The sequence below is a fragment of the Falco peregrinus genome, chromosome 18, assembly GCF_023634155.1.
Source record: "Falco peregrinus isolate bFalPer1 chromosome 18, bFalPer1.pri, whole genome shotgun sequence".
Lineage (NCBI taxonomy): Eukaryota > Metazoa > Chordata > Aves > Falconiformes > Falconidae > Falco > Falco peregrinus.
In genome coordinates this window covers 6,287,620-6,312,775 of record NC_073738.1, presented here as the reverse complement: position 1 = coordinate 6,312,775, position 25,156 = coordinate 6,287,620, and the positions used below count along the sequence as shown (strand labels likewise).

The following is a 25,156-nucleotide window of genomic DNA, read 5'->3' as shown; positions in this document are numbered from 1 at the left end:
ATTCTAATACAAGTTTTACTGCGGGGTGAACTTCCAATTGTGTGTACCCCTCCGCCATCTGAAATTCAAGCGATCTCACTGCAACCCCACTCTGGCTGAATTAAGAGGGTTTTTTTTTTTTTTAAAAAAAAAAGCAGCTGGAAAAAGACAAATCAAAATGTTGAGGTTGGGGGTTCTTTTCTGTTCCTCAAGTATCATTTCTGGTCCTGTCTTCTATTTAAACCTTATAATTACATAGTGTTATCTGATTTCTTGACAAGGTATCACAACATGCTTTTTTTCCCTTGTTCTAGTTCCCTAAAACATGTTTTTAGTCTAACTAGTCCTCAAATCAAGGTCATTATGTTTCACCCTTTCCGTTCACCATACCTCTACTAAACCTACAAGCAGACTCTACCTGCTAGGGGTCCAGGCCTACATTCTACCTCCAGATGGATGCAGTTATGTGGGTTTAGAGAAAGGAAGCACCTGTCCAAGTGGAAAAGGTGGGGCTGATCTAGCTAACCCAGGAGCCTGGGAAGCCATGGCACAGCTAGCTAAGAACAGGGGGGAAAGGCATGAGGTAGCAAAGTAGCCCAGGCTTCGTGCCAACCTCTCTGGAGAGGAGAGGCTGTGACTGCAGCAGACCGTTGGTCTCCCCAGTGGCTATCACAGCAAAGCAGCACTCCCCATCCTCTTCCTGTATCTCTCCACTCACAAGGCCGGCTGTTTCTGTTTGCATGTAATCAGGCAACAGATGGTAAACTAGACAGTGCCATCTTCTTGCTTCTAGAAAAACCAGGGGGTGGGGTGGGTAAGAGGTGGCATATATTACGATACTGCAGTGACAGAACGTACCTCCTGATGGAAGCAAAGATGCAACAGAAACCACAGCTTTGGTTATTAGATCTTAGTAAAAAACCAAAATGCCACCCATCAAACTAATCATCCCTATCTCTTCTAGCAAAAAGTGCTGCACAATCTTTGATAAGGTCAGTCACACACACAGGGAGGCACAATGACCTCTGCTCAGGCCTGTCCTAAGGTAGGGGAACATTCCAGAACAGCAGCAGTGTCAGGGAGCATTTCTGAGAGTTAACAGCATTCCTCAGAAGACAGATCAAGTATTTCTCAGTTTGCTCAATCTTACAACCTAAAATTAAGTTTGAAACTCAAAAACAAGTGGTGTTCTCCTAACAGTTCTTCCTATCCCAGCTCCCGCTGCAGCAACAAGGTAAAACTATACCTAGCTGATCTTTGAAACCTTTCTGCCTACTCTGTATACAGACATTTCTTCAAGTCAAAGACACTCTTCCTAAAAATATTTCTTTCCCAAGGTCCGTAGTAACTATTAGCAAAGAAATAGAAAATCAAATGTATAGGAACAGAGAGGGAACTACCAACGTGCAGCTGTTCAGAAGAATATAAAATTGCAATGAAAAATAGTTCTAAATGCTACATAGAGGAGTTTTGAACATATTCTTCTTCCACTGACAGACTGGTAGCTCGACTTTTCTAGCAACCCTTCAGTCAGTCCTTCCAACCTAGAAATTCAAATTCACCTTTCAGTTTCTCTGCCACACTGTCTTTTTAAGGCACTGCAATTTGAACCCAATACCCACAGCTGGACAAATTAAAAATGCTCACTCCTCTGTGCTGTTCTGTTTTAGCATAAAGGAGGTCACACAGCTGTGCCTTTGATAGTTCCCACCGTATCTCATGCTACAAATGCAGCAAGGAATACTGAATAAAAAAAACCAAACAAGCCACAAAGTGGTTTGGCACAACTAGGCTAAGTGCCACTCTATCTCAAGCCCAAGTTTTGTTTTCACCAAAGGCTTCGCTCAAGGCTTAAAAAACCCCACATTTTGCTTTAATATGTAGGAAGAGGCAAGAAAGCACCAGCTGTTCCCTATCAAATGGGCTACAGCCATTCTAGCTCAGATGAGTTGCACATTATCAGCCAGCCAAGTTTATTTGCAACAAAAATAGGACTTTCTGTATCCTTCCCCAAAGACACACACCACAGAGTAAGTGTTATAAAATTAAAGTTCCTACATTCCCACAGGCTATACTCCAGCCTACGCAATGCGGTCATCTCCCCGTAATTAAGGTTCCTAATTCTGTGCTGCATAGTAGCAGAAGTAACACAATCTTTTACAACTGCTTGAGGGCTGCAGGTCAAGGATCCAACTTCTTATCATACTCTGCCTGCTTGTTTCCATTGCCTCTGCCACAGCAGCTTCTGTAGCCTTCTCTCCTTGCACAGAAGGAGACCTGACCTACCACACCACCAGTTAACTATTCTCAGTTTTCAGAGCCTCAGAAAGCCAGCCATTTCATTACAATTAGCAAACACCACAAAGCTTCAGAATTATCAAATGCATCTCATGGCTATGGACAGACCTATTCAACGTGTTCCAGAAAGTCACCTTTTAACACTTAATAGCACTGTCCAGTTCCTCAGTATTTACCAGCAGCATGCAGAAGAGTATCTCTGTGTAACAGGCCAGGCCTTCCCTTCCCCATGAGACTCCTCCGAGTACCCCCTACTACACATCCCAGAACTGCTGCCCACCGTTCTTTAGCTTTATGTCACTTGATGAAGTGACAGGAAATAGGAAACATGTCAGGCTGAAGAGTTGCCACTGCAGTCTTGTCATTCTGGTCCAGCGCTCAAGTCCCAAATGCGATTATATTTCTGGCTGTTTGCTATGGGTAGGAGGGAGACAGAGCTTAGATTTAAAGTCCTGATCAGCTGAGCATGAACGTGGAAGATCAAAGGGTCATTCAGCATACAAGCTAAGCTTTCCCTCATTGTCCTTGAACAAAATTCCTCTCACTCTGAACTGTGGAGTAAAATGCCTGCCTGTCTGCCTCCCACTCTTATCCCCAGGAGAGATGGCTGCACTTCACTACTGGACAGTTTCTGCACTCAAATGTTTTGAGATGAAAAGCTCTAAAGAGCAGCAAGATAAATAAAACTGCAGTTTATTAAAAGAGACTAACAGATTATTCACCAGACCAGCCAAGCTATTTCACAGTCTGGTCATGCTTGCAGTGCAAACAGTGGGAGTTTTGGGAACACAGCACAAACCCTGCTAAGAGTAAGGAGACATTATGAAATGGATCATTTTAACCAAGTCATGGAAAGGCTCCTAATAGTATGAATCATCAATATAACAGAAAGAAAGAGTACACTTGAAAGTAATCACTGATGTCCAGCACTGCCAACATGGTAATAGAGCATGCAAATTAATACAAGCAGACCAAGGAGAGCAAGTCAATCAAGTACCAAACAGGCAAGGGACTCAAAACTACAGCTATAACAGAGTGTATCTCATACCTGCTGCTGCAACATCCTCCACGGCTGCCTGGGTTCCTTCTACCCACTATAAAAGCCATCTGATCACCTCACTGCTGTGACCCTGTAGCTTCTCCTGCTGGAAAACAGATGCAACAGGGATGAAGTTTATTACCTGCTTTAGGATCTTTTCATCATACACTTGCAGAAGGTTGGGTACATGATCTCCCATTTTATTTTATACCATCATTAGTGCTGATGGTGTTCAGGGCTATCCCCTGCTTTGTGCCAGGCTGTGCATTTACACAGAAGCTGGCACTTGACTGTTCAAAGTGACACACAAAAGTTGCCTGCAAGAAGACATAACACATCTAGGGGACACAAGGACTTGTGATCTGTGCTGGCACATCCCACATCCTAAGAGATGATCTCGTTTCTCCTCCCAGGCCTAACCACTTGGCTTCAGGAGTTAGCCAGCATCTAGTCACCTTGTAAGATTTCCCAGAATAAACCAGCCTGCATCAGGTGTAAAACATTTCCCATTAAGGAATAACAGCATGCTTAGGACAATGTGCCTTAAAGGAAGCTTTACATTTCAGGACTGAGAAACCACAGCTTTGCCTGTTTGCACAGAAGAGCGTCAGCAATTAGAGCTCTAGTTCACCCATCAGCTACTGTCTGGCAAAGCGTGGCAGCCCAGTCACACAGCAGTACCCTTCCATTTCCTGAAACCAAATTAGATTAGAAACTGTTAAAAGTGTGATACAGAAAAAAGTTTACATAAAGGGCTGTATTTGGCACAAGAATGTTATTCCCTCATAGATACAAGGCAGTTCCAAGACATGATCCCCAAGAAGCGCTGCTGAACTTTTCCAGTACATGGAACTTACAAATTTGGTAGCAATGGTAAATAAAGCTGTGGTAACAACTGGCACAATGTAATTAGGAAAAAATGCAGACGCTGAAGAAAATAACCTACTTGGCTCACCTCAGAGCTCAGCAAGCCAGAAGTTCATATGGGAAGAAACTTTTTTCTTTGCCATGAATAATTACAAAAACAGGAGTTTCAAAGGAAATCAGCAGTTCCAGCTGGCACATAAACCTTATCCTAGGAACAGCCATTTTGCAGCAGTGCACTTCTAACAGGACACAAGACCCCAGAAAGCAATAACATTACTCACCCCAATCTTTACTTATCTGAAAATTTTCTTCAGGACAATATGTTTTTTCCTAATTAGAGCTATACAGGACAGTGATCATATCACATGTTACAAACTGGTGTAAAAGCTACTGCTTCCACGTTGCGATATGCTTCCTCCAGATATATCCTCCCATTCTCCATCCGTTCTGGATTGTCAGTTTGCACTCTGTTTTGGCTCCTTCAGTGTTAAAGCACAGAGCTAATCAGTATCCTAAGAAACTAATAGAAAGATAAACCTGCCTAAACAGAGAAGCTGCCAAATTGATGCACGTCTGATATCAGAGTAAGCCAGACCATCCCAGCAATGGTGTCATTCAGTGTACCAAACTGGTAGTAGGCTGATCAAAATCATTTTGCCTAGCTCTGGTTTTTACTTCCACCCTGTCTTAGTACAATTTTCTCTTGCTCCTTATCTTAAGACTGCTTACTTTCTTGACCTTTGGCTGAGCCTCCAAGTATACTCCACCCTTTAGTCTGGGGTGCCACTTGGTTTGTTACCTGCTTCCTATTTTCACTTTGAATCTAAATAGCAGGCACATCCTAAATCATCCCTCTATCTCCACTACTGCAGGCAATTACCTGGGGCACAGACTATGATGATTAGGGACCACTCTTTAATTAGTGGAGCAAGCAAAGACAAATTCTGTCCCTACTATACTCACATATAACTTGTTTTTTATATCCCCAATCAAGATATCCAATGCCAGCTGGAAACTAAGCTACAAAGTCTATGGCTAGTTGCCCACAGCACCACAGTCAGTTTTATGAAAAAGAACTGCCCAGAGGATGGGCTCAGAAATGCCAAACAGGATAAAGTTTCACCTTCACTTCCCACGTCAGTGTCACCTTTTGTGACAAATGTTTCTTAAACCTGCAAAAGTCTGTGTCATTGGGCTAAACAACATGAACAGAGTTTTCCTTCAAGGAAGTATACAGTGGACTTGATTGATTAGGAGGCAAGGCATTAAGATCACTGCCAGGCAGTTGGAGAGCACTGCCTAGACTGGAAGGAATGTATTAAAGGAGCAGATCACAAATCCAAAAGCAGACAAGAGAACCCAAAAAATAAGCCATTTTAGCAGGAACAGCACAGGGATGGCATAAAAATATCTGGTCTATCAATAGGCTTTAGTTCTACCAGGGCAAAATGTACTTTTTTATTGCAACTATTTAATAATTAGATTATACTATGGGACCCAAGGGAGGGAGGGAGGAGGGGAGGGAACCAGGAAGTGTGGCTATATTCAGCTGTAACTAAGTGAAAAACTTCTGCTTTCAGCAAAAGTCAGACTAGGTCTTTTTTCCATTACAATTTAAAAAAAAAAAATGTAGGCCAAATGGGACTGACCTTGTTCCCAATGCCAGAAAACACAGGCTCCACTCAGATGTCTGTGTGCCAGAGCCCCAGGGAAAGAGCGCGAGCATGGATTCCGTTCAAGTTTACTGAAACACCCTTGTCCATCTACAGCTAGATGTGTTCTGCAAGACCTTCAGATCAATGCATAGTACATGGCCACAGTTCTCCATACAGGGGTGTCTGTGACTATTTATACAAGTCAGCATCCATTCAGATCTAAACCAGCTTCAGGCTTTAAAAAACAAAAAACCAAAACAGACACCACCACACCCAACCTGCCTGCTGAACTGTATGCAAACAAATCCTTTTCAAACTGAAGGCCTCCTGATATGCAACAGCTGATGAATATTATTTTTTTTAATGCAAAAGTAAAAAATACTATGCCAATCTGCTAATAAATCCCACAGGCTATACCTGCTTCAACACTATGATTGTCTCAGTTGAGTACATTCGTTACTGTTGAGTTTGTTTCTGAAGCATACCAAAGCCCACTAGAGAGCTGGCATCTTCAGCTGTAAACAGAAGTAAAGATGCAAAAATACCTAGGTCCAAGCTTGTTGTTAGACCAAGTTCCACAGCAGATTTTCTACCACATCACATTCTGTGCCTTGTACCTTCTACAATTTGTATATACATACCCACACTTAACCAGTTTACACATGGCTGACTATACTTTATCAAGAACCAAGTTCAAGCTTCTCAGCTAGTGACAGAATAATTTAGGCTCCAACCCCTGCTCAAAGCCAGGCTGATGCAGATCAGGTTGCTCAGGCCCAGTCCAAAAATACAGGCAGCAAACAGCAGCTAGCCCTCAGTTATTCTATAGTAAAAGTGCCCTTGTGACAGATGGCGACCCACTCCCAAAAAGGTCTTTAAGACACATCAAATTGGGTTAGAAGTCAAGAGGTTCTCTGATGCAGCTCTGTTGCCCAGACTTACAACATCTAAAACTCAAACATTTTAAAATATATAGCTGGAACCCAAACCCAAGAGGGAAGCCACCTCTACTCACCTTCTGAAAGTATGAAAGTAAGAGCAGCAGCAGTCCTGGATCTTCCTATCAGTGTAACAGTGCCCTGGATATTTGCACCACTTTATCATTATCCTAGTCTTTCTGTAACTCTAGTCCCCAAGACTAGACTGAGATGATACGGACTGAGAAGACACCTAAAAGCAAATAAGATTTATTCAAGTATAGTACTTCAGATATTTTTACGGTATATTTTCATTACATAGCATTTCTCTCACTTGCTTTAAAACACACTTAAGTAGGTAAAGCAACTCTGTAGGAATGCATTATACCAAGTAACACACAAAGTAATTAAATTGAATGCTTTGAAGTACTTTACAAGCATTTTTTCTGCTTCAACACAATTCCTACATAAGCAAGCCCACTTTATATTATCACTAATATAAGTGATAGCTATATTACAGATCCTGCAGGCAGCTCACTTAATACCACTGTCTCCAGAACTAGTGGGAACCAAGGCAGATTATAGTTTTAAACCTAATTTCAACCTACTGATGCTTGCACCTGTTTATGGAGATTGGATTTAATGAAAATTCCCTTTTAATTGCCTGTATTTTCTAAGATTCAGCAAGAGATACTTTTTTTTTTTTTTTAATACAACAGTGAATGTACCTAAGCCCAGGCTCCAAAGACATTTAGTGAGGCTAAAGGCCTAGAGAGATTTCAATAGATTTAGTGAGATCTTCAGGGCCAAGAGATTTCAGGCAGCTAACTCTGCTGACATCAGTGGCAATCTGCAACCTATATATATATATTAAATAACCGAGGATTTCAAAAACAAACATCACTGTTGTGTGATTTAACGTGACATTTCAAGTCATCGGGCATTTGCTAAACTTTCTTCTAATGTAGTATCAGGAAATTCCTCATTTCCTACTTAGAAAATACTGACAAGAGTTAAACTGCAAGTCTGTCTTAAGAAACTTATTAAAGAGAGCTTAACCCAGTGGAGATCCTACACCAGTTTTGCACCCTGAAGAAATCACCCCCTCTCTTTCCACGCCAATTCTCAATTTCGGGAGCTTGCTCAGGTTGAAACAGCTGTTTCATGCACTGACATCTAGTGGCGATGCCAATACGGAAAGCACCTGCCAGCATACGCAGGCCTCCACTTTCACCTCCCTTTTGTGTTTTTCCCTAGAACAGAGCTGCAGTTTCAGCTCCAATGAACACCAGGGCTGGAGCTTCTTCAGTACCAAGCACTGGCCATGGCCAAGGGCTGTATGTGAAGGACTGTACAAGTTAATGAAAAAACAGGTTTTTATTTCTGCTATAAGTCTAAGATTGGGCTGGATTTTGAACTGCAGCGTAGCAGCAGCAAGTTAAATCCTTGCAGTCTGTTCTAGTGGTATATACACACATACAGAAAAGTTCTTGCAACCTGTGCTGTGGTCATAACATGATCTGGTTTTTGCTCTTATATGAGAGCATGAGACAGTTTTAGCAAATACAAGCCCATCTTCCCTTGTCATTGCCCCCTTCCTCCACACACAATGGATACTCTAGAATTACATCAATTCAGTGTTCAAACTGAACAGATGAATTACACTTCACATTACCGTTTTAATTATCAGAAGACTATAAAACTGCACGGGGAACTGGATTCCTGGCTTCTGTTCAAGTTCTGCCACCTCTAGGAAAGTTATTAAACACCACCCACTTCTGTTTGCTCTGGTTTCCTACCAACATCCTGTTGGTGGTGGCAAGTGCTGCTAACATGCATCAACATTAACAACCTATTTCAGACATAAGCTTCAGTAACACCTAGAATCTCTAATTAATACTCTCTTTACCTGATACAATTAAGCACTATAGCTCTCATAACACGGAGTTTTTGATAGAGAATCCTTTACCTACCACCAACAGGCAACTATTTCAATGGGATGTAGTAAGTGCGTAACTTTTCACAGTTCCTGTATTCTTTAGTCTTTTTTATTCAAGCAAATCTGCACTTGGAATTCAGACATTTTCAAGGCCCGAACGTGTTGTTACAACCCGTCTTGAAGCTAATTGTCATTTTTCTACCACAAGCAGATTCCATTTAATGCAAGAAAAAATACAAGATGAAGTTGCAATCTACAAGCTCTTTGAAATCTTTTTTATTGCTCGTAACTGTCCCATGTTTCCATTAAAGCCCTTCATCAGTTTGCAGCATTAGAATCATTCACTCTTGTGAGGACTGAGCTTTGTCTCACGGAAAATACATGGGAGATGAGCAACTACAAAGTGTTTGGACTAACTCCTCCCTTTTCTTTCCATTAGGGAATACTGCACTACTTTTCTTTGTTCCCATTCTTCTTGCCATTTGAGGCGATGCTTTAGTTCATCCCAGATTTATCTTAAGTTAAACATTTCATGTTATGCTAATAACTTGAGAGCATAACATTCGTTAGCCTAGCAATACATTTGGGCTTAACTGCAATTTGAAATTCTACAAAATTCCAGGCAGACTTTTCTTTTTCTTATGAAGTAGGAAAAACTCATGCATTTGTGCAGCATTGTTTTCTCCTGCAGCTGCCTTTCAGTAGGTTTCCAAATTGGCTCACTGAAATAACGAAACTTACTGACTTGATCATGCATCCATAGTTTTCATGGGCTTAATATGTACTATTTTTAGATCAAACATACACTTATTTGCAACCAATGCATACACTCCCACTTCACATACCACACACACTGCTTCCCATTCCTCTGTGCTTTGGCAAAAACAGAGGTATTTCATCTCAACTTCTTCAGAACGTTTGCCTTTCAATATTTCACAGGAGATTGGATACACCTAGAAGCAATAACAATTTGGAATAAGAAAAGTGGTATTACTTGTATGACTAAGGATGACATACACTCATGAGGATTATAGGATCAGGCCCTGAGAATGTAATAATCCCTAAAGATAACAGTAGTTTGAAAAGAAATCATTGTGTTTGATCTCCTCAGATCTTTTTATAAAGCAATACACTGGTGCTCATAGACTGCTTTATCACATTAACGTTTTGATATATGATGTTTAACCAGCTACCGGGCAGGTCATATCAGACTCGGGGGAGGGGGGCAGGGAAGACCCCCGGGGGTGGGTGGGTGGAGGGAGGGGGGCACGGCAGACCCCGGGGGGGTACCACACCCGGCAGCCCCCGGCCCGCACTGCCCCGGCCAGCCAGAGCCGCCTCAGCAGCTCAGGGAAGAGACACGACCAGCTGATATTCGCCCGTGACAGAAATACACAGGAAAAGCTTCACCCAAAACACACACGCCCCGCGACGATATTTTGAGAGCGGAAAAATGAACTAACGACAACAGCCTCTCCGATCAGGAGCCCGCTGCAGCGCAGCCCTGCGAGGCCCGCCCAGGCCTGCTAGGCCCCCGCGGCGGCCCGCCCCAGCGCGGCGCCAGGGCTCGGGAACGGCCTCTCCCTCCAGCTGGCCGCGCACAGAGCAGGCGGCAGCACCCCCCTTAGCAGAAGGGGGGGCCGGGAGCCGGAGGCGCGGCGCTCCCCGCCTCCGCCTCAAGAGCAACGGGGACTCACCGCCTTCCTCCACCCAATCACTCCATGGACCCGGCGGCGCGCCTCTGCCCGGCCCCAAAATGGCCCCAGCGGGAGGGCTCAGGCTGCCCGAACCCAACATGGCTCCCTGGGGAACACAGCCGCTCCGGTCCCCGGGAGCCCGCTGACTTCGCGCCGAAACCCAAGATGGCCGCCGCCGCCCCAGCCCCCGCTAAAAGCCCTCAGCCCGAACCCAAGATGGCCGCCGGTAGCTTCACTGTCAGCGGCGGCACCGCCGGGACACTCGTCAGAATCCAAGATGGCAGCCCCCGCTGGCATGGGACTGGCTCGGGGTCACGTGACGGGGGGTGTGGGCCGTGTCCCGGCGGAAGTGTGAGGGACCGAGCAGGGAACTGGGACTGGCGGCAGCAGGCTGGCGCCGCCGGAGCAGAGGTGCCGCAAGACGGGAGACACGGCTGTCACCACGGAGCCCGCCAGCGCTAACACGGCGGCGACTGCCGCTTCGCGGGCCGGGGGCGCCGGGGACCAACCAACCTCACTGCCCCCCGCCCAGGATGCCGCGCAGGAAGGTGAGCGTGGCTGAGGGACTGGGGAGGCACCGGGCAGGGGACTGGCGAAGCTCAGGCCGTAGCTCTCCCCCGTTTTCCACCCCCTCCGCTACCTCTCATGGGCACAAAACCGGGGGGGAAAATAGCGGCCTTCAGCCCACTGCGCCCGCCTCGCTCGCTTCCTGAGTGGCTGCCACACGGGCATGCTGGGCGCTAATTGGCCATCTTGCTCGTCACTCATCGCCCCCAACGGTTACCGTTTCCCCTCCCCCGCGCCTGCAGCTCGGCCCGCCTCTTGGTTTTCCCGACTGGGCAGGCAGTTGGAGAGCTGTTCACGTATTGGTCGGACTGCCTTTCCTGGCTGGCCGCTGATTGGCTTCCGGGGCTGCCGATCTACGCCCCCAACGGTATCCTCCCCGCGCGTGCTTTGCTTCTCCCCCTCTCCCTTCCCCCATCCCACTCCGCCCACCCCCCCCTCCCCTCCCCTCCCCTCCCCTCCCCTCCCCTCCCCGGTTGATGTTTCACTAGGCGGGAAGCTTGCAGTGATAGGCTGGCGGCTGCCGTCAGTCACGCTCGGCGGCCGCGCTTTGTTGCTGTCTTAAGCTATCATTGGCGGGTTCTCCCTTTCGGCTCCTCCCATGCACGCTGTGATTGGTCGGGACCGGCGAGTCTCCGCTGGGTGCAAAACAAAGCGGCGCGGGGGCCGCCCTCGCGCCACCCGTGCGCGCGGGGCCTCGGCAGCGCCCCAGCCCCTCCCCTCAGGCGCGCGCCGGCCTCGGCGCCTTCCCCTCGGGGCCGGCGGCCGCGGGGTGCCTCCGCCCGCGCCCCATGGCTCCGGCCGCTCTGGCCGACACCTGTGGGCGCCTCCACACTCCGGCTGTCGGGTCAGGGCTGTCGTGCGGGGGAGGGATCTTGAGAGGCCTGGTGGCTGCCCGCCAGCTCCCGGGGCCTGCTTCCCTCAGGGCAGGCCGCTGCGTGGTGCAGGGGGCCGCGCTGGTGGGCCAGGACAAGGTGAACGCGGCTGCATTCGCGGCCTGTTCTAGCGCAGCCTCTTTGCTGAGTGCCCTGCTTTTCTCTGCCCTGCGTTGCTGAGTGGTGATGAGCCAGTGTGGCCGTTGCTGGAGCCCATCTGTTTGCTCCACCAGCTGCTCCCGCGGTGCCTGGTGCTCTGCTGTTGTGAACAGGCAGGTAGTGCAGGAGTGTTGTTGGCTTGGCAGGGTGATCCGAGAACGGTCAGTTCATAGCATTGTCCAAACTAGCCCTAAACTTGATTTACCTTTTGCTTTAAATAAAATCCAGTGCTACAGTTATCTTCCTTAGTGGATCAGTTTGCAGAAACTTGTTATTATAGAAGGCACTGTCTGACACTGCATATTTATTGAGCTAAAATATCTTCTCCAGAGTAAATACACTTGACATTTATTAGCTTGCATGTGTCATTGTGTCAGCTTGAATTTATCTATCTAGTATAAAATAGTGGGGGGTTTTAATAGTATAAATAAAATACGCAAGTTTAAATGCTCCTTTGCTAATGTCTGGGTCTGTGGTGTCACAGAGGAACGCAGGCAGTAGCTCAGATGGAACAGAAGACTCTGATTTTTCGACTGATCCTGAGCATACAGACAGCTCTGAAAGTGATGGCACATCACGACGATCTGCCCGTGTGACCCGTTCCTCAGCCAGACTCAGTCAAAGCTCTCAAGGTAAATGCTTTATTTTCTTAAACAAAGGAAAGAAAAGCAGCCTCTTAAGCAAAACAGGCTCAATGTACTCCATATTCCTGACCTTTAGAACTTAAATGAGTGGAGTTTATACCTAAATAAAAATATTTAACGTTTTTCATTTGCTATTAATGAAGCACAGCAAAAAGCAGTCTTTATATGTGCATATTGCACAAATGAGTTAATATAGTCTAAAGATTACACTGGTGGTGGAAGTCAGAACTCAAGTATCCTCAGTTCAAAAAGTAAAAACATCTATTTGTTAAAGAAAGTAGGAATCAAAACACCATGATTCTGCTGCCAGCTTTGCCTGATTTTTCTGAGAACTCTAAAAATTTACTTTCCGTCTAGACAGTTCTATTGGTACTGGAGCCAAGCTAGAGAGAGGGTGTTTAGAGGTGAAAGTTGGTTTTCTGGTTTTTGGGGTTTTCTGTACTACAAGGGAAGATGTATTTTCATGACTTGCTGGTGCTGACCCTACTCTGCAATAAATGTAATCAATATATTGCCAGTTATTTTGTGTGCTTTGGCATCAGTATTGTAAGAGGAAACACTGAATGTGTCCGCCTCCTCATTTTTAGTGTAAGTGCAGTCATTCTTGGCTGTTTGTTAATAAGCTGCCATCTGGCATCAAGGGGAGGAAATGACAGTAACTTCTTTCCATTGCTTGATGTATACGTTTTGATAAAGAATCTTGTTTTGCAAAAAATTATATTGCAAGTAAGAAATATATGTACATGATCATCTGGTGATTAGGTCTTAAAAACAAGAGGAAACGTGGTTGGGTGTGTATGGGATGTCTGTGAGATTTTAGGATTATGAAAGCATTATTTTAATGCAAAATAATTGTTTTATAGTCTATGAGCACAGGATCACAAAACGACACACAGGGTTCCAAATATAGCTCCACACCAGAAGCAATCTTGCTATTCCCAAGGGTTATCTAAACACTGATAACCTAACTATCAGAACTAATGGTTCTTTAGCTTTCCAAATGGAAGCTGGTTTGTAATTACTAGTTAAGTCCATAGAAAGCTGATCTAATTCCAGATTCCTGAGTGTTGGTAAAAGTGTCAAAAGATTTAAGCTCAGAAGAATGGAGCATGTCTTTGTGATGATGTGCAGCCATGAGCGGTAGGACAGAACTCTATGTTGATACCAGCTATCAGATGTTGGTATTACAGACTTCAGAGCACGTGCGAGGTGACTCTTTTGACTTACAGTGCTTATTGTGGGTGTAATTATGGTGTTTCTATGGAATTAGATTCCAGCCCAGTTCGTAATCCACCATCGTTTGGAGCAGAAGAGCCTGTCTATTCTACAAGGAGGGTAACCCGCAGCCAACAGCAGCCTACTCCTGTGACTCCAAAGAAATACCCACTCCGGCAGACTCGCTCATCTGGGTCAGAGACTGAGCAAGTGGTTGACTTTTCTGACAGAGGTACATAGGGTGCAGTGAGGCGTTGAAAGTTTGCAAAATGCTGTTGGAAAGAGTGTGTGACTCCATTCTCTGAGGGCACAGTATAATATCCTGAGGACAGAGCGTTTGAGACAGCTGTCCGGAGTTGCTTTACATATTTTTTTTGAAAGCTTTATTTCAGACAAATTTGTAACATATTGATCCTTATTTAGACACTAAAAATGCAGCGGATCACGATGAGTCTCCACCTCGTACCCCCACCGGGAATGCCCCTTCCTCAGAGTCTGATATTGATATCTCCAGTCCAAATGTATCCCATGATGAGAGCATTGCCAAGGACATGTCCATGAAGGATTCTGGAAGTGACCTGTCTCACCGCCCTAAGCGCCGCCGCTTCCATGAAAGCTACAATTTCAACATGAAATGTCCCACTCCTGGTTGTAACTCTTTAGGTAATTTCAGCTCCAGGATTAATCTGTTGGGTTTTGCCTTCCTGCTGTGATATTCAAAGTCCCACTCAGCTGAGTTTATGCATCCTAACAATATGCACTTAATTATGATCAGGAATATTACTGAGAAGTAGGTACAAAGAAGGGATATGAAGCATATTTGTAGGTATATTCTTTCTGGAGGTGTTTTCTGGCTAGGAGTGTTTGGGGGATGCTAGGGTGAAGAACAAGTTAGGAGTATGGGCACAGGTGTGGGAGGAGAATGCAGAGTCTTGCAGGTAGGGTGCCAGTCTCTGCCAGAAGCAGGTTTTCAGAAACAAATTTTTGCAGACCTCAGATATGTGTGGCTGCTTGCATGGACTGCAGCTTTTGAGTTAGTGTGGAAAAGGTTTTCCTTCTTTGTTCTTAAAGCTTCTGCCATGAACCACGAAGCGTGCTCCTTCTGTCACACTGGTAAACTGAGCATGCTCCTTGAGAAGGTCATATGAGGGATCTGCCCATCTTGAGTGCTTTTTAAACATCTTTATGATCATATTTTTTAAAAGGTGGTGTTTTTTTCTGATCCTCTGCAGGACACCTAACTGGAAAACATGAGCGACACTTCTCCATATCAGGATGCCCACTATATCATAATCTCTCAGCAGATGAGTGCAAGGTAAATAAGTCTTTTTGTTTTATCTTCCTTACCAATTTTTTTGAACAAAATGCCAAGACCTATCATTTATGAACAGAAGATAGAGTTAACATATTTCAGCTGATGTCTTTAGCTGTAAGACAGTAGCATTTGTGCGTCAAATCATCTGTGAATTACAGTTCAGAAAACTCACCAAAACAAGAGAAGGAAAAGATGAAGCCTTTGATAGTACTTTGCTGCAGCATGAGTTTTGGCTTCCAGGTGCGAGCCCAGAGTCGGGATAAACAGATTGAGGAGAGAATGCTGGCCCATCGGCAAGATGACAACAACAGGCACGCCACCAGACACCAGGTAGGCAATCTGCACTTAATAGAGTGGCTGCTCAGTTTTCAGTGGGAAAACTTCAGCTTGTCATTTCCAGCAGCAATGATTTTAACTTGATCTTCCTTCTTCACTTCAGATAAGCTGTTGCGGTGAGTCCTGGCACGCCCATTAGTCATCTCCGATTTGTTTCAGCAAGGGCAATTCATTGTATTCCTCAAACGTGAGACTGGAGCACCTAGCAAGAGCAGAGAGGTGGCATTGGCCAGTAGTATTTACAAAGGAGGCTGGAGCTGTTCTCAGGATGACCTTTTCTGCGTGCTTTAATATGTAGGACAAGAGAATTCCTGCAGCACTGTAAACTACAATTTTGCTCTGACTAAACAGAAAAGAATAAAACCAGGGGAATTAAATTTTTCAGTTCCTGCATCTTGGACTTGAGTCAAGATGACTTAATGAGTCAGCTTGAGCTTTTCCCTATGATTAAGCAGCACATAAGGAGTGCACCCTGTCTTGTGGGACTGAGGTACACTGGCAAAGGCAAGCTGTGGTATAAAGAAAAATTTCCTATTTTACATGCTGATGTTGTACCTGCAGTGCCCTCTTATTAGCACGGGATTTGGTTCAGAGGCAGCAAACATCATAAAATGAAAGCCAGGACAGAGGTCCTATAGGGCGGGAAGGTAAAGAAAACTTTAAAGTGGATGAAACCTAGTGAAGGTTTCCACCTCTGCTTTCTTTCAGGCACCAACAGAGAGACAGCTGCGTTACAAAGAGAAAGTAGCTGAGCTCAGGAAGAAGAGGAACTCGGGGCTAAGCAAGGAACAAAAAGAAAAATACATGGTAAAAGCAATGACTTTATTCTTTCATTCCCTCCTGTCTGGAATGAGACCACTAAACAGGAGTTTGGCTTTCCCAGTCATCCTGCAGCATTCTCAGCTAAAAAAGCTGCAAAATCCAACAGTTTAGCAGCACCATGGCAGCAAAACCTCCTATTATTTTATTGTTCTAGGAGCACAGACAAACCTATGGCAATACTAGGGAACCTCTGCTTGAAAACTTGACGAGTGAGTATGACCTCGAGCTTTTCCGAAGAGCACAAGCACGGGCATCTGAGGACCTGGTGAGAAAAATCACATAACAAATGTATTTGTTAGAAACGTGAACGCTTTCTGGGTTTTGTTGTACTTGTGCAGATAGAATCAGCGTTTGTGAGAAGAGCAACTACAGCCCAGCCAAGTCAGCCAAGTTACACTAGGGATAACATTTAAGTGCCACTCATTCAGAGGGTTTGCTGAAAGTACAGCTGGTGTTAAGCATTTGCAGTCATGAATGCTGCAGTGCCTGCAAGAGGAATAATTAGTAACAGTCCCATTTAATAGGTGTTCATTTTCAGTGAAAGAGTGGACAGCTTCAACTGTCCACTGAAGGAGTGATGATAACAGAAGACAAAAACCATCTTGACAGCAGCCAGTGACTGTGGAATGGAGCTCAAAACCTTGTAGGTGCTTTCCAAACCCACCTTCCATCTCCAGACATGAGCCAAAAGATACTCTGATGGTTACCAAGTGACAGTTGCGTGTGGGGTATCTCTGAGACAGAGCATTAGGCTGTATCCTTTCCCTACAGATTAGGAAAGAAGCGTGAAGCGGCAAGGAGTTTACATTGCCTTCATGACAGAAAGAATATGATCCTAGTGTTGTCATGCTGCTAAGTGCTGATTCACAAGACAAATCCTGGTGAAAGAACAGTCTGTACCATGCTGCTTGTGGACAGGGCTCAGACTGTTTTGACTGAGGAGGTCTGTGGGATGGGTCATTAGATGTTGTCACATTGAAGGATGAATTTAGAAGACTTGAAGTGAATGATGTCCTTGTGGGAAATAAATAGGGTCCCCTTCTCTACCTACTTTTAATATTTTTTTAAAAAAAGTAATTATCCATTTTTTTTCATTCATAGGAGAAGTTGCGGCTCCAGGGCCAGATCACAGAAGGCAGCAATATGATTAAAACAATCGCTTTTGGCCGTTATGAGCTGGATACCTGGTATCATTCTCCCTACCCAGAAGAGTATGCTCGTCTGGGACGTCTCTACATGTGTGAGTTCTGTCTCAAATATATGAAGAGCCAGACAATACTGCGCAGACACATGGTAAGGGTTAGGGTAGAGCTGATTCCCAAGTTTTAAATCTGATGTCGGCGTGTAAACATTTTAAAACATTATCGTTGTTAACTCTGTTGCTCACTTTAGGAGGGGGGAAGACTGCATGTTTCCTGGTATACCCAGTAGCTGTTGTAACTTTTTCTGCCCTTAAAACAGGAGTGTCACCCTAACTTTGTTTTCCTGTCATAGGCAAAATGTGTTTGGAAACATCCACCAGGTGATGAAATCTACCGCAAAGGCTCCATTTCGGTGTTTGAAGTGGATGGGAAAAAGAATAAGGTAACAACTGTGATCATTAGGTCAGTCTTGAGTGTGGAGCCTATTTTTGAGATGTGCCAGGCACTGCTTTTCCTGTAAAGAAACAGGATGCAAATGGCCCTTTCTCCCTCTTAATTGCAGAAAGGCTACTAGAGTCTGATCTGTTCATTCTTGCAATTCTAGCAGCAGTTTTGTCTGCGTTTTCTTTGTGGTTATTCCTCAGCCCTGTTGTGCTCCAGCAGTTCTGTCTGTTGTCTCCTACTATGGTTGGAGATACGTGTCAAGATCTCTTTCTGAAAGTTAGTGGGAAGATTACTGTGCTTGACCTCAGTAGGTTGCTACTGCCCATCTCCATTCACTGTGGTGAATACTCGGTGAAATTTGGGTTAGAGTGGGAAGCAGCCTAAATTTGAAGGTGACCTCCTTAACCTTGAATTGAAGGGTAGAACATGCAGCTGCAGCTGCAGATACAGTGCTAGGTAGTAGCACCATGCTTGTGCCCTGTCTTGCGTTGTGTCTGGTCTTGAAGGTTTCAGAGGAAAGAACAAAGAAACAAATGCAAAAGCTAAATTCTGCACTGCTGGAAGTTGGGAGGAATCTTTGATATTTACCGGAGATAACCTTGAAGCACTGGATTAATGCAATATAGTGCAAGCAAGCAGAGATCCAGCCTTCTGCTCCTCTTCACTGGGGATGTGGTGTTTAGAGCATTCAGAGATGAATATCACAAATGTCAATTCCCAGCCTTAGGAGGCTAGGCTTATCAAGTTTCATCACAAATGGAATTGTTTCCTGACCCAGCTGCTCTATTTGAAAGAGTGTATGTCATTTCTCAGATGAATCAGAATGTTCTTGTCATTTCCCATGTATGCCTGTTTTTGTCCAGTCTTGGATGTTCCTCTATAATAAACTGGTGTATTCTGTTATTTTGCTTCTAGATCTACTGTCAAAACCTGTGTCTGCTGGCAAAACTTTTCTTGGACCATAAAACACTGTATTATGATGTTGAACCCTTCCTCTTCTATGTCATGACTGAAGCTGACAACACTGGCTGTCACCTGATAGGATATTTCTCCAAGGTTAGTTGAAAATACATACATATGCATTACTGCCTCTCTAGAATGAGATTTAGGACACAATTATCAGTACTGAATCTCCCCTCAGAGTTCTTGCAGTCTTGGGATTTGTTGCTTTTAGGAATAGATGAAGTTTCAAACCGGATCTGCATAAATTGTTCATACTTTGCTGCAGGGATTGGAGGTGTTTTGCTGTAGCATCTTTTGTCATTACTAACAAAAACCAAATCAGCTCAAATGAACTGTTGTTGCTAGGAAGCATAGTGGTGTCTTAAATATAGGCAAAAGAAAGGATAAAGAAAATGTAGAGAATAAGTATTAGTCAGCATGTTTTGGTTTTTTTTTAACAAAGTACTTGAAGGAATAAAAATTCTTAGGTGGAGAAACTGGGGCATAACTCAAGTAAGTCACTGGCTAAGCTTAGAATAGGAGCCAGTTTTCTCAGCTGTTTTCTCAGACATGTTGCCTACCTAAAAAATAGCCAATCTGTTTGTTTAATCTCTGCCGCACATGAGTGAAATACATTTCCTGGTTGTTGTTACTTCAATACAGAAAAAGTTACTACCCTTCTGGACATGGTGATATCATGCAATGTAGCTTAGAGGTTTCAGTCCGTGAAATTCTGTAGGTAGGAGAATACTCTCCCAAATAAAGAGCAGGCAACTATATTCCTTAAATAACTGAGTCAAAACTGGATAAATATCTAAGAAAAAAAAATGTTCTAAGGAAAAATGGCCTTGATCTGCAGATAAGTGTGTCTGAGTTGTCTTTATCTGAACATTTCAATGTGCTTATAATGCTGCTGTGTTGTGGTTTAACTTCAGCTGGCAACCAGGTACCACACAGCTGCTCGCTCACTCCCCCCGTGCCCAGCAGGATGGGGAGGAGAATCAGGAAAAAGGTAAAATGCAAGGGTTGAAACAAGAACAATTTAGCAATTGAAATAAAATAATAATAACAACAACAACAGTAATAATAATGAGAAGGGGAGAGGAATAAAATCCAAAGGGAAGGGGAAAAAACCCCAAGTGATGCCCAATACAGTTGCTCACCACCTGCTGACCAATGCCCAGTCAGTCCCTGAGCAGTGATCGACAGACTCAGACCACCTCCTCCCAGTTTATATACTGAGCATGATGTTCTGTGCTATGGAGTACCCCTTTGGCCACTGCGCATCAGCTGTCCTGGCTCTGCTCCCTCCCAGTTTCTTGTGCCCCTCCCGCTTTCTTGTGGGCAGGGCCTGAGAAACTGAAAAGTCCTTGACTTAGCATAAATATTACTTAGCAACAACTAAAAGCACCAGTGTGTCAATAACATTGTTCTCATAGCAAATCCAAAATGCGGCACTGCAGCAGCTACTAAGAAGAAACTCGTATCCTGGCCAAAACCAGGACGTGCTGTTATGTCACTTTCCTGTTGCATGTAAACCTGGTAGATGACAGAGGTGGTAGTGAGGGTGTTACCAGTTCCTCAGGTACAGCTCCATGGCCAGCCATCCTAGGCTTGAAATTGTGCACCAAACACCCAATTTAAGGGCTAATAAAGTAAGACATTAAGCCAGGTTGGTAGCTGAAGGATGATCATGTTACTTGCTGTTAAGCAGGTTTTTCTACTGTTGCTGCTTTCACCTTGTATTGTATCAGTTGCACAGGCTTGTTCCGTTTGTTGGGATTATGGTATACCCATCATTTGTACAGATCTAGACCTGTTAATCTGTCCTCTCTGTTCTTGTTTTTAGGAGAAGAATTCTTTTCTCAACTATAATGTTTCTTGTATCCTGACAATGCCTCAATATATGAGGCAAGGTTACGGCAAAATGCTCATTGACTTCAGTAAGTAGAGAGAGAGAAATTCTACAAACATTATTCTGCCCAACGTGACAATTTCACCAAGAAATCTAACGTATTGATGGTGATGGTTGAGCAGTTTTCATTATAGCCGGTTTCTGCGTGTGCTAAAGAGGGTGACAGTTTAGGAAAGATAAATAGGTTTTCTTTCCTTTACAGGCTACTTGCTTTCTAAAGTAGAAGAAAAAGTTGGCTCTCCAGAACGCCCTTTGTCTGATTTAGGCCTCATCAGCTACCGTAGTTACTGGAAAGAAGTTCTCCTTCGTTACCTGCATAATTTTCAAGGAAAAGAGATCTCTATAAAAGGTATGATTTTAAGCTAAATAAGCTTGTAGTGAATTGGTTCAGGAACATACCTATGCATATCACTGATTTTCCTCAAATATGAGGCAGGTCATGCTTGACCATTCATGCAGATGTGCAACAGCATAGTTAGTGGAATATTCCTGTAGTTGGGTATGGCTCCTTTCCAGTCCTGCCACGGTTAAAATACTAACACTATTTGGACCTCTTTAAATAGCATTTTTATGATTATGGCACCTAGGAGTGTGCAGCATTTCATAGAGATACCAAGATAGTTCTGAAGAAGGAGCTGTCTTTCAGAGGATTACGCCTTAACTTGGATCCTAAAATTGTATCACTAAATCATTGTGATGTGTAGGCTGGCTTTCAGTTTTTGGGTGAGCTGGGCTGTTTCTGTACAGCTCTGCATGGCTTGTACCCATAGCCCATGGCTCTTCAAGCTCTTTGCAATCAATTAGTCTTCAAGAGTGAAATAAGCAAAGGCAAGTTGTATAGCAGTGCTGTAGTTAACCAGGGTGGACAAGGGGTGCAAGCCGGCAGCAACAGTAACACTGCATGTATCTCCTTAGTATGTGTGAGGCATTTTGTGTGTACCCCTTCAAAAGGAGTTGCATAAAACTTGGAGTTGGAAACTTAACAGTTACAGGCTATTACAGAGGAATTTGTTTCTGCTCTGACATGAACTGATACTGGTTTGCAGAAATCAGCCAGGAGACTGCAGTAAACCCTGTGGACATTGTTAGCACGTTGCAGGCACTTCAGATGCTCAAGTACTGGAAAGGAAAACACCTGGTCCTAAAAAGACAGGTAAGATTTGTGATAGCTATTTCTGTATTTTTGTTTCTTTATATTTAGCTGTTAGATTCATGTGAACCTGCCAAAATCAGCATTGCCTTTGCATTGTGCTGGATTTTCTAGCCTTTTCATTCTAGTGGGGGAGCACTGTAATTTTCAGATGCAGTAACTGATAAAATACGACATGGGCAACCAACCTGATTCTTCAGTAGCATAAGAATATGATGTATTGACCTTCCTTTTCTGATGTGTGGAATAACATTGCTCATTATAAGTGGCTTTTTAGGGGAGCAATGGATCAACGTTCCCATCATGGTCCTCATCGTGCCTGCCCTTTATTGGGCAGCCAGATGACATAAAAGTGAACTGAATTAATGGAATCCCGAATGAGTCCTGTTTGTGTCCTCGTTAGATACAAGACAAATGGTTTATAAATTTCAAAATGTGACAGCTTCTCTCTTTTGTTTTCTGCTCCCTGAGACTTCACTTTGTAGATGAATGTAGCCTTATTAGTGTAATTGGAAGGGCTTCTAGAAAGCTCTGTGGGGGAAATGTTATTTTTGTCACACTGTGCAGTTAGTAGGCTAGTCATCTTCAGATTTGTGGACTTAGATGTGTGGTGGTGTACCATGGCTAATTCTCCACATGGATCATTTGTTTTAATCTGCTCTTTCATGCTCTTTTCCTTAGGATCTGATTGATGAATGGATAGCCAAAGAGGCAAAAAGATCCAACAGCAATAAGATAATGGATCCCAGCTGTTTGAAATGGACCCCTCCTAAGGGAACTTAACTGTCTATCACTCCTGAAGCCAGTGAACCCCAGCAGTAGGAAGTACCCTAGGGATCTCTGTTGTATCTGTTGCTGTTGTGATTGGCTGGTACAGTACCCTCCTGAAAGATCAGTTCCCCTTGGTACTGTTCTGGCCCAGATCTTTTGTGCACACCACAGACGCTAGTTCTGAGGAACTTTATGTTTCGGCCTCAATGAGGTTGCAAGGATTGGATCTGTATAGGACCCAAACGAAGCTCCTAGCAGCACTGGCCCAAGGAGTTCTGATATCTGGTACTGTACCTGTCCAGTCACTGGTCTTACCCTCATGTTCTTATTCCAGTGAGGTTGTATTGTGTCCTATAATCTGATTGTTTCTTCCTTCAGGTTCCTTGCGTTCTGAGTAATGGAGATAATTTCTGTGGCTTTTGAACAAGGTCTAATGCTTGTTTGGGGAAAGTCTGGTTTTCCAACAAGCTGCAGTTACACTGACTTCAGCATTTTTAACTAGTCCTGTTTGATGGCCTGTTCTATTCCATGTATCAAATAGTTTTAGTAAGGTAATGTGCCACCTCTTTCAGCAGTGTTTTCCATATAACATAGCAGGTCTTCACATGGTTAATATTGTACAGTCAGAAACTTGCATATCTTGTAACTGAGTGGTGTGATTGTTTGTGTTACCCTGGAGGAGTCAAGGCTAAGTGTGTGAGAACATCGTGGTCTGAGATGTTTCAAAGAGTTGCTCTTGGTATATGCTCCTGGAGCTACTACAGTACCGTATCTGTTGGAGAGACCTCCGATTATAAGTTACTGTGTTTTCCTGGTTTATCTCTTGGAGTTAGTAGGTTCCTTTACACAGAAACACGCATGTTCAGTGTATTTCAGTGGAGATATTTTTCCCAGAGCAGTCTTCCCTGATTTGTAGGTCTCTTGGTATTGGAGAGGATTTTTTCCCTCTAGACTGAAGAAACAAAAACTTTAGGCAGATGTTTGCTAACCTTGTCCAAACAGCCACAGAAACTCTACAATGCAAATATTGTCAGTCGTTGGATTGCCTACAGTGTACATTCTGTGCATCAGTGGCAGCTCTGGTTAGCTGTGTGGATGGTATGCTTCTCTGACAGTGCATCCTTGTTTGTCTTTGTAAAACAAAAAAGAACTTTTACTTCCTCTCTTCCATCAGCACCGCCGGAAGAAACTATCTTACAATGGCTTTCAAGTATAACCACTGCCACAGGTTTCCTACATGGCTCCAGTGTGATTAACAGGGGGGGACAATGCTGGGGTGGATGATGGCAGCATCACACAGTGCCGATTTCATTTAAACCTTCCAATGCTTCCTCACTGGATGGTGTCTGAAATGAAGCACTTGCATTGTGCCAGGAGGTAGGAGCCATTTCCTGTTAATTACTGACCCATCCTAATGTGGAAAAGTTCTCTATTGCTCTTCTGATGGTTGTCTGCCTTTCTCTGCCTCCTTGAAAGAAAAGAAAAAAAAAAAAAGGGATCATCAGTACATGATGTAGACCTTGTGGGCATTACTGAATTTTGCTGTCTCACACCCTTTGCTCCTGTATTGTAACTAACTACAGATGCTCATGAAACTATCCAACAAAGTAGATCTGTTGTGGAGTAGGGAAGAAGGCCATTCTTGTGCAGAAGCTAAACCCTGTTCCCATGACATGGTAGAATGTGCTGTTCTTATATCTACTTCTCAATAAAGCATGTTCTCTGCTCAAGTTTATGCAGCCTTTTTATTTTTTTTCATTCAGATGCTGTTGTGCATCTCCAGTTAAGTGAAACTGCTGCTTTATGTTGCAAGGGACTAATTTGGAACCCATCTTTCTCCCTGGTGTATTAAGTATTGTGACTAGCATGACCTTGAGGTTGAACCTGTCAGAAATAGCCTGTATTGTGTGTTCATTCGAGAGCTCATTGTGCACAGGAGGCTACCATGAGGAATATATGGATGTTGTCAGATACTCGCAACTTACATATGTCATGCAAAATGGAGCATCTGTCAACCTGAAGTTCATTGAAGAAGGAAGGAGTTCTCCTAGAAGTGATGGCCCTAGATTTTTAGCCTTGCCTTCTGTGTTCCGTGACCAGACCTTCTTGTACTGTGGGAGGACTTGGGACAGTGAAGTCGCTGATCTTCAAAAAATGGTGTTTGAAGTTCAGCACATCTTTCAGACATCTTGAGTCTTTGATTCAGTCTCTGATATAAAATGGTTAATTACGCATACCTGCTCCAGCTTCTTCCAGAGATTCTGCTTTCCTACATAACTCAATAGGAGTTAAGAAGAATTAGGGAATGTTTTTGGACTTGGCTCTAAACTGCAGAGAGGCCGCCTGATGTGTTGGTGATCACGGCCTGGGACTCAAGGTACTCAGCTTACAAAGAAAGAGAGCGAAGTAATTGAGATAGAATACCTTGGTAGTCTTGTTCCCATTAAGATGAAAATCAGGGATACCTCCCT

At 44.0% G+C, this 25,156-nt stretch overlaps 2 protein-coding genes across 9 annotated transcripts in view; one reads left to right on the top strand and one right to left on the bottom strand.

The window, feature by feature from the left end:
- Positions 1 to 10,626, bottom strand: part of FAM117A (family with sequence similarity 117 member A) — a 32,296-nt gene extending 21,670 nt beyond the window's left edge. For 3 of the 7 annotated variants that reach the window (XM_055790147.1, XM_055790152.1, XM_055790148.1), the window contains exon 1: positions 3,326 to 3,422. Coding sequence is in view for 3 of the 7 variants with exons in the window: in XM_055790143.1 (XP_055646118.1) it covers positions 3,326 to 3,384 (59 nt within the window). In the remaining 4 variants the exon portion in view is untranslated. Of the gene's footprint in view, positions 1 to 3,325; positions 3,423 to 6,853; positions 7,009 to 9,539; positions 9,648 to 10,391; positions 10,582 to 10,602 lie in introns of those variants that run through there. The other 4 variants (XM_055790143.1, XM_055790142.1, XM_055790144.1 and 1 more) reach the window with 4 other exon arrangements.
- A 95-nt stretch (positions 10,627 to 10,721) lies between these two features.
- KAT7 (lysine acetyltransferase 7) lies at positions 10,722 to 24,415 on the top strand. 2 transcript variants are annotated; one of them, XM_005235847.3, is made up of 15 exons: positions 10,722 to 10,939; positions 12,474 to 12,621; positions 13,904 to 14,080; positions 14,272 to 14,511; positions 15,081 to 15,163; positions 15,404 to 15,493; positions 16,208 to 16,306; positions 16,476 to 16,586; positions 17,423 to 17,614; positions 17,816 to 17,905; positions 18,823 to 18,963; positions 20,699 to 20,792; positions 20,967 to 21,113; positions 21,811 to 21,917; positions 22,596 to 24,415. In XM_005235847.3, exons 1-15 carry the CDS (start codon positions 10,925 to 10,927, stop codon positions 22,695 to 22,697), a joined length of 1,836 nt encoding a protein of 611 aa, XP_005235904.1. In that variant the 5' UTR covers positions 10,722 to 10,924; the 3' UTR covers positions 22,698 to 24,415. The 2 variants fall into 2 exon arrangements, with proteins under 2 accessions (XP_005235904.1, XP_005235903.1); XM_005235846.3 differs by lacking the exon at positions 10,722 to 10,939 and having other exon boundaries at positions 12,435 to 12,621.
- The last annotated feature ends 741 nt before the right edge of the window (positions 24,416 to 25,156 follow it).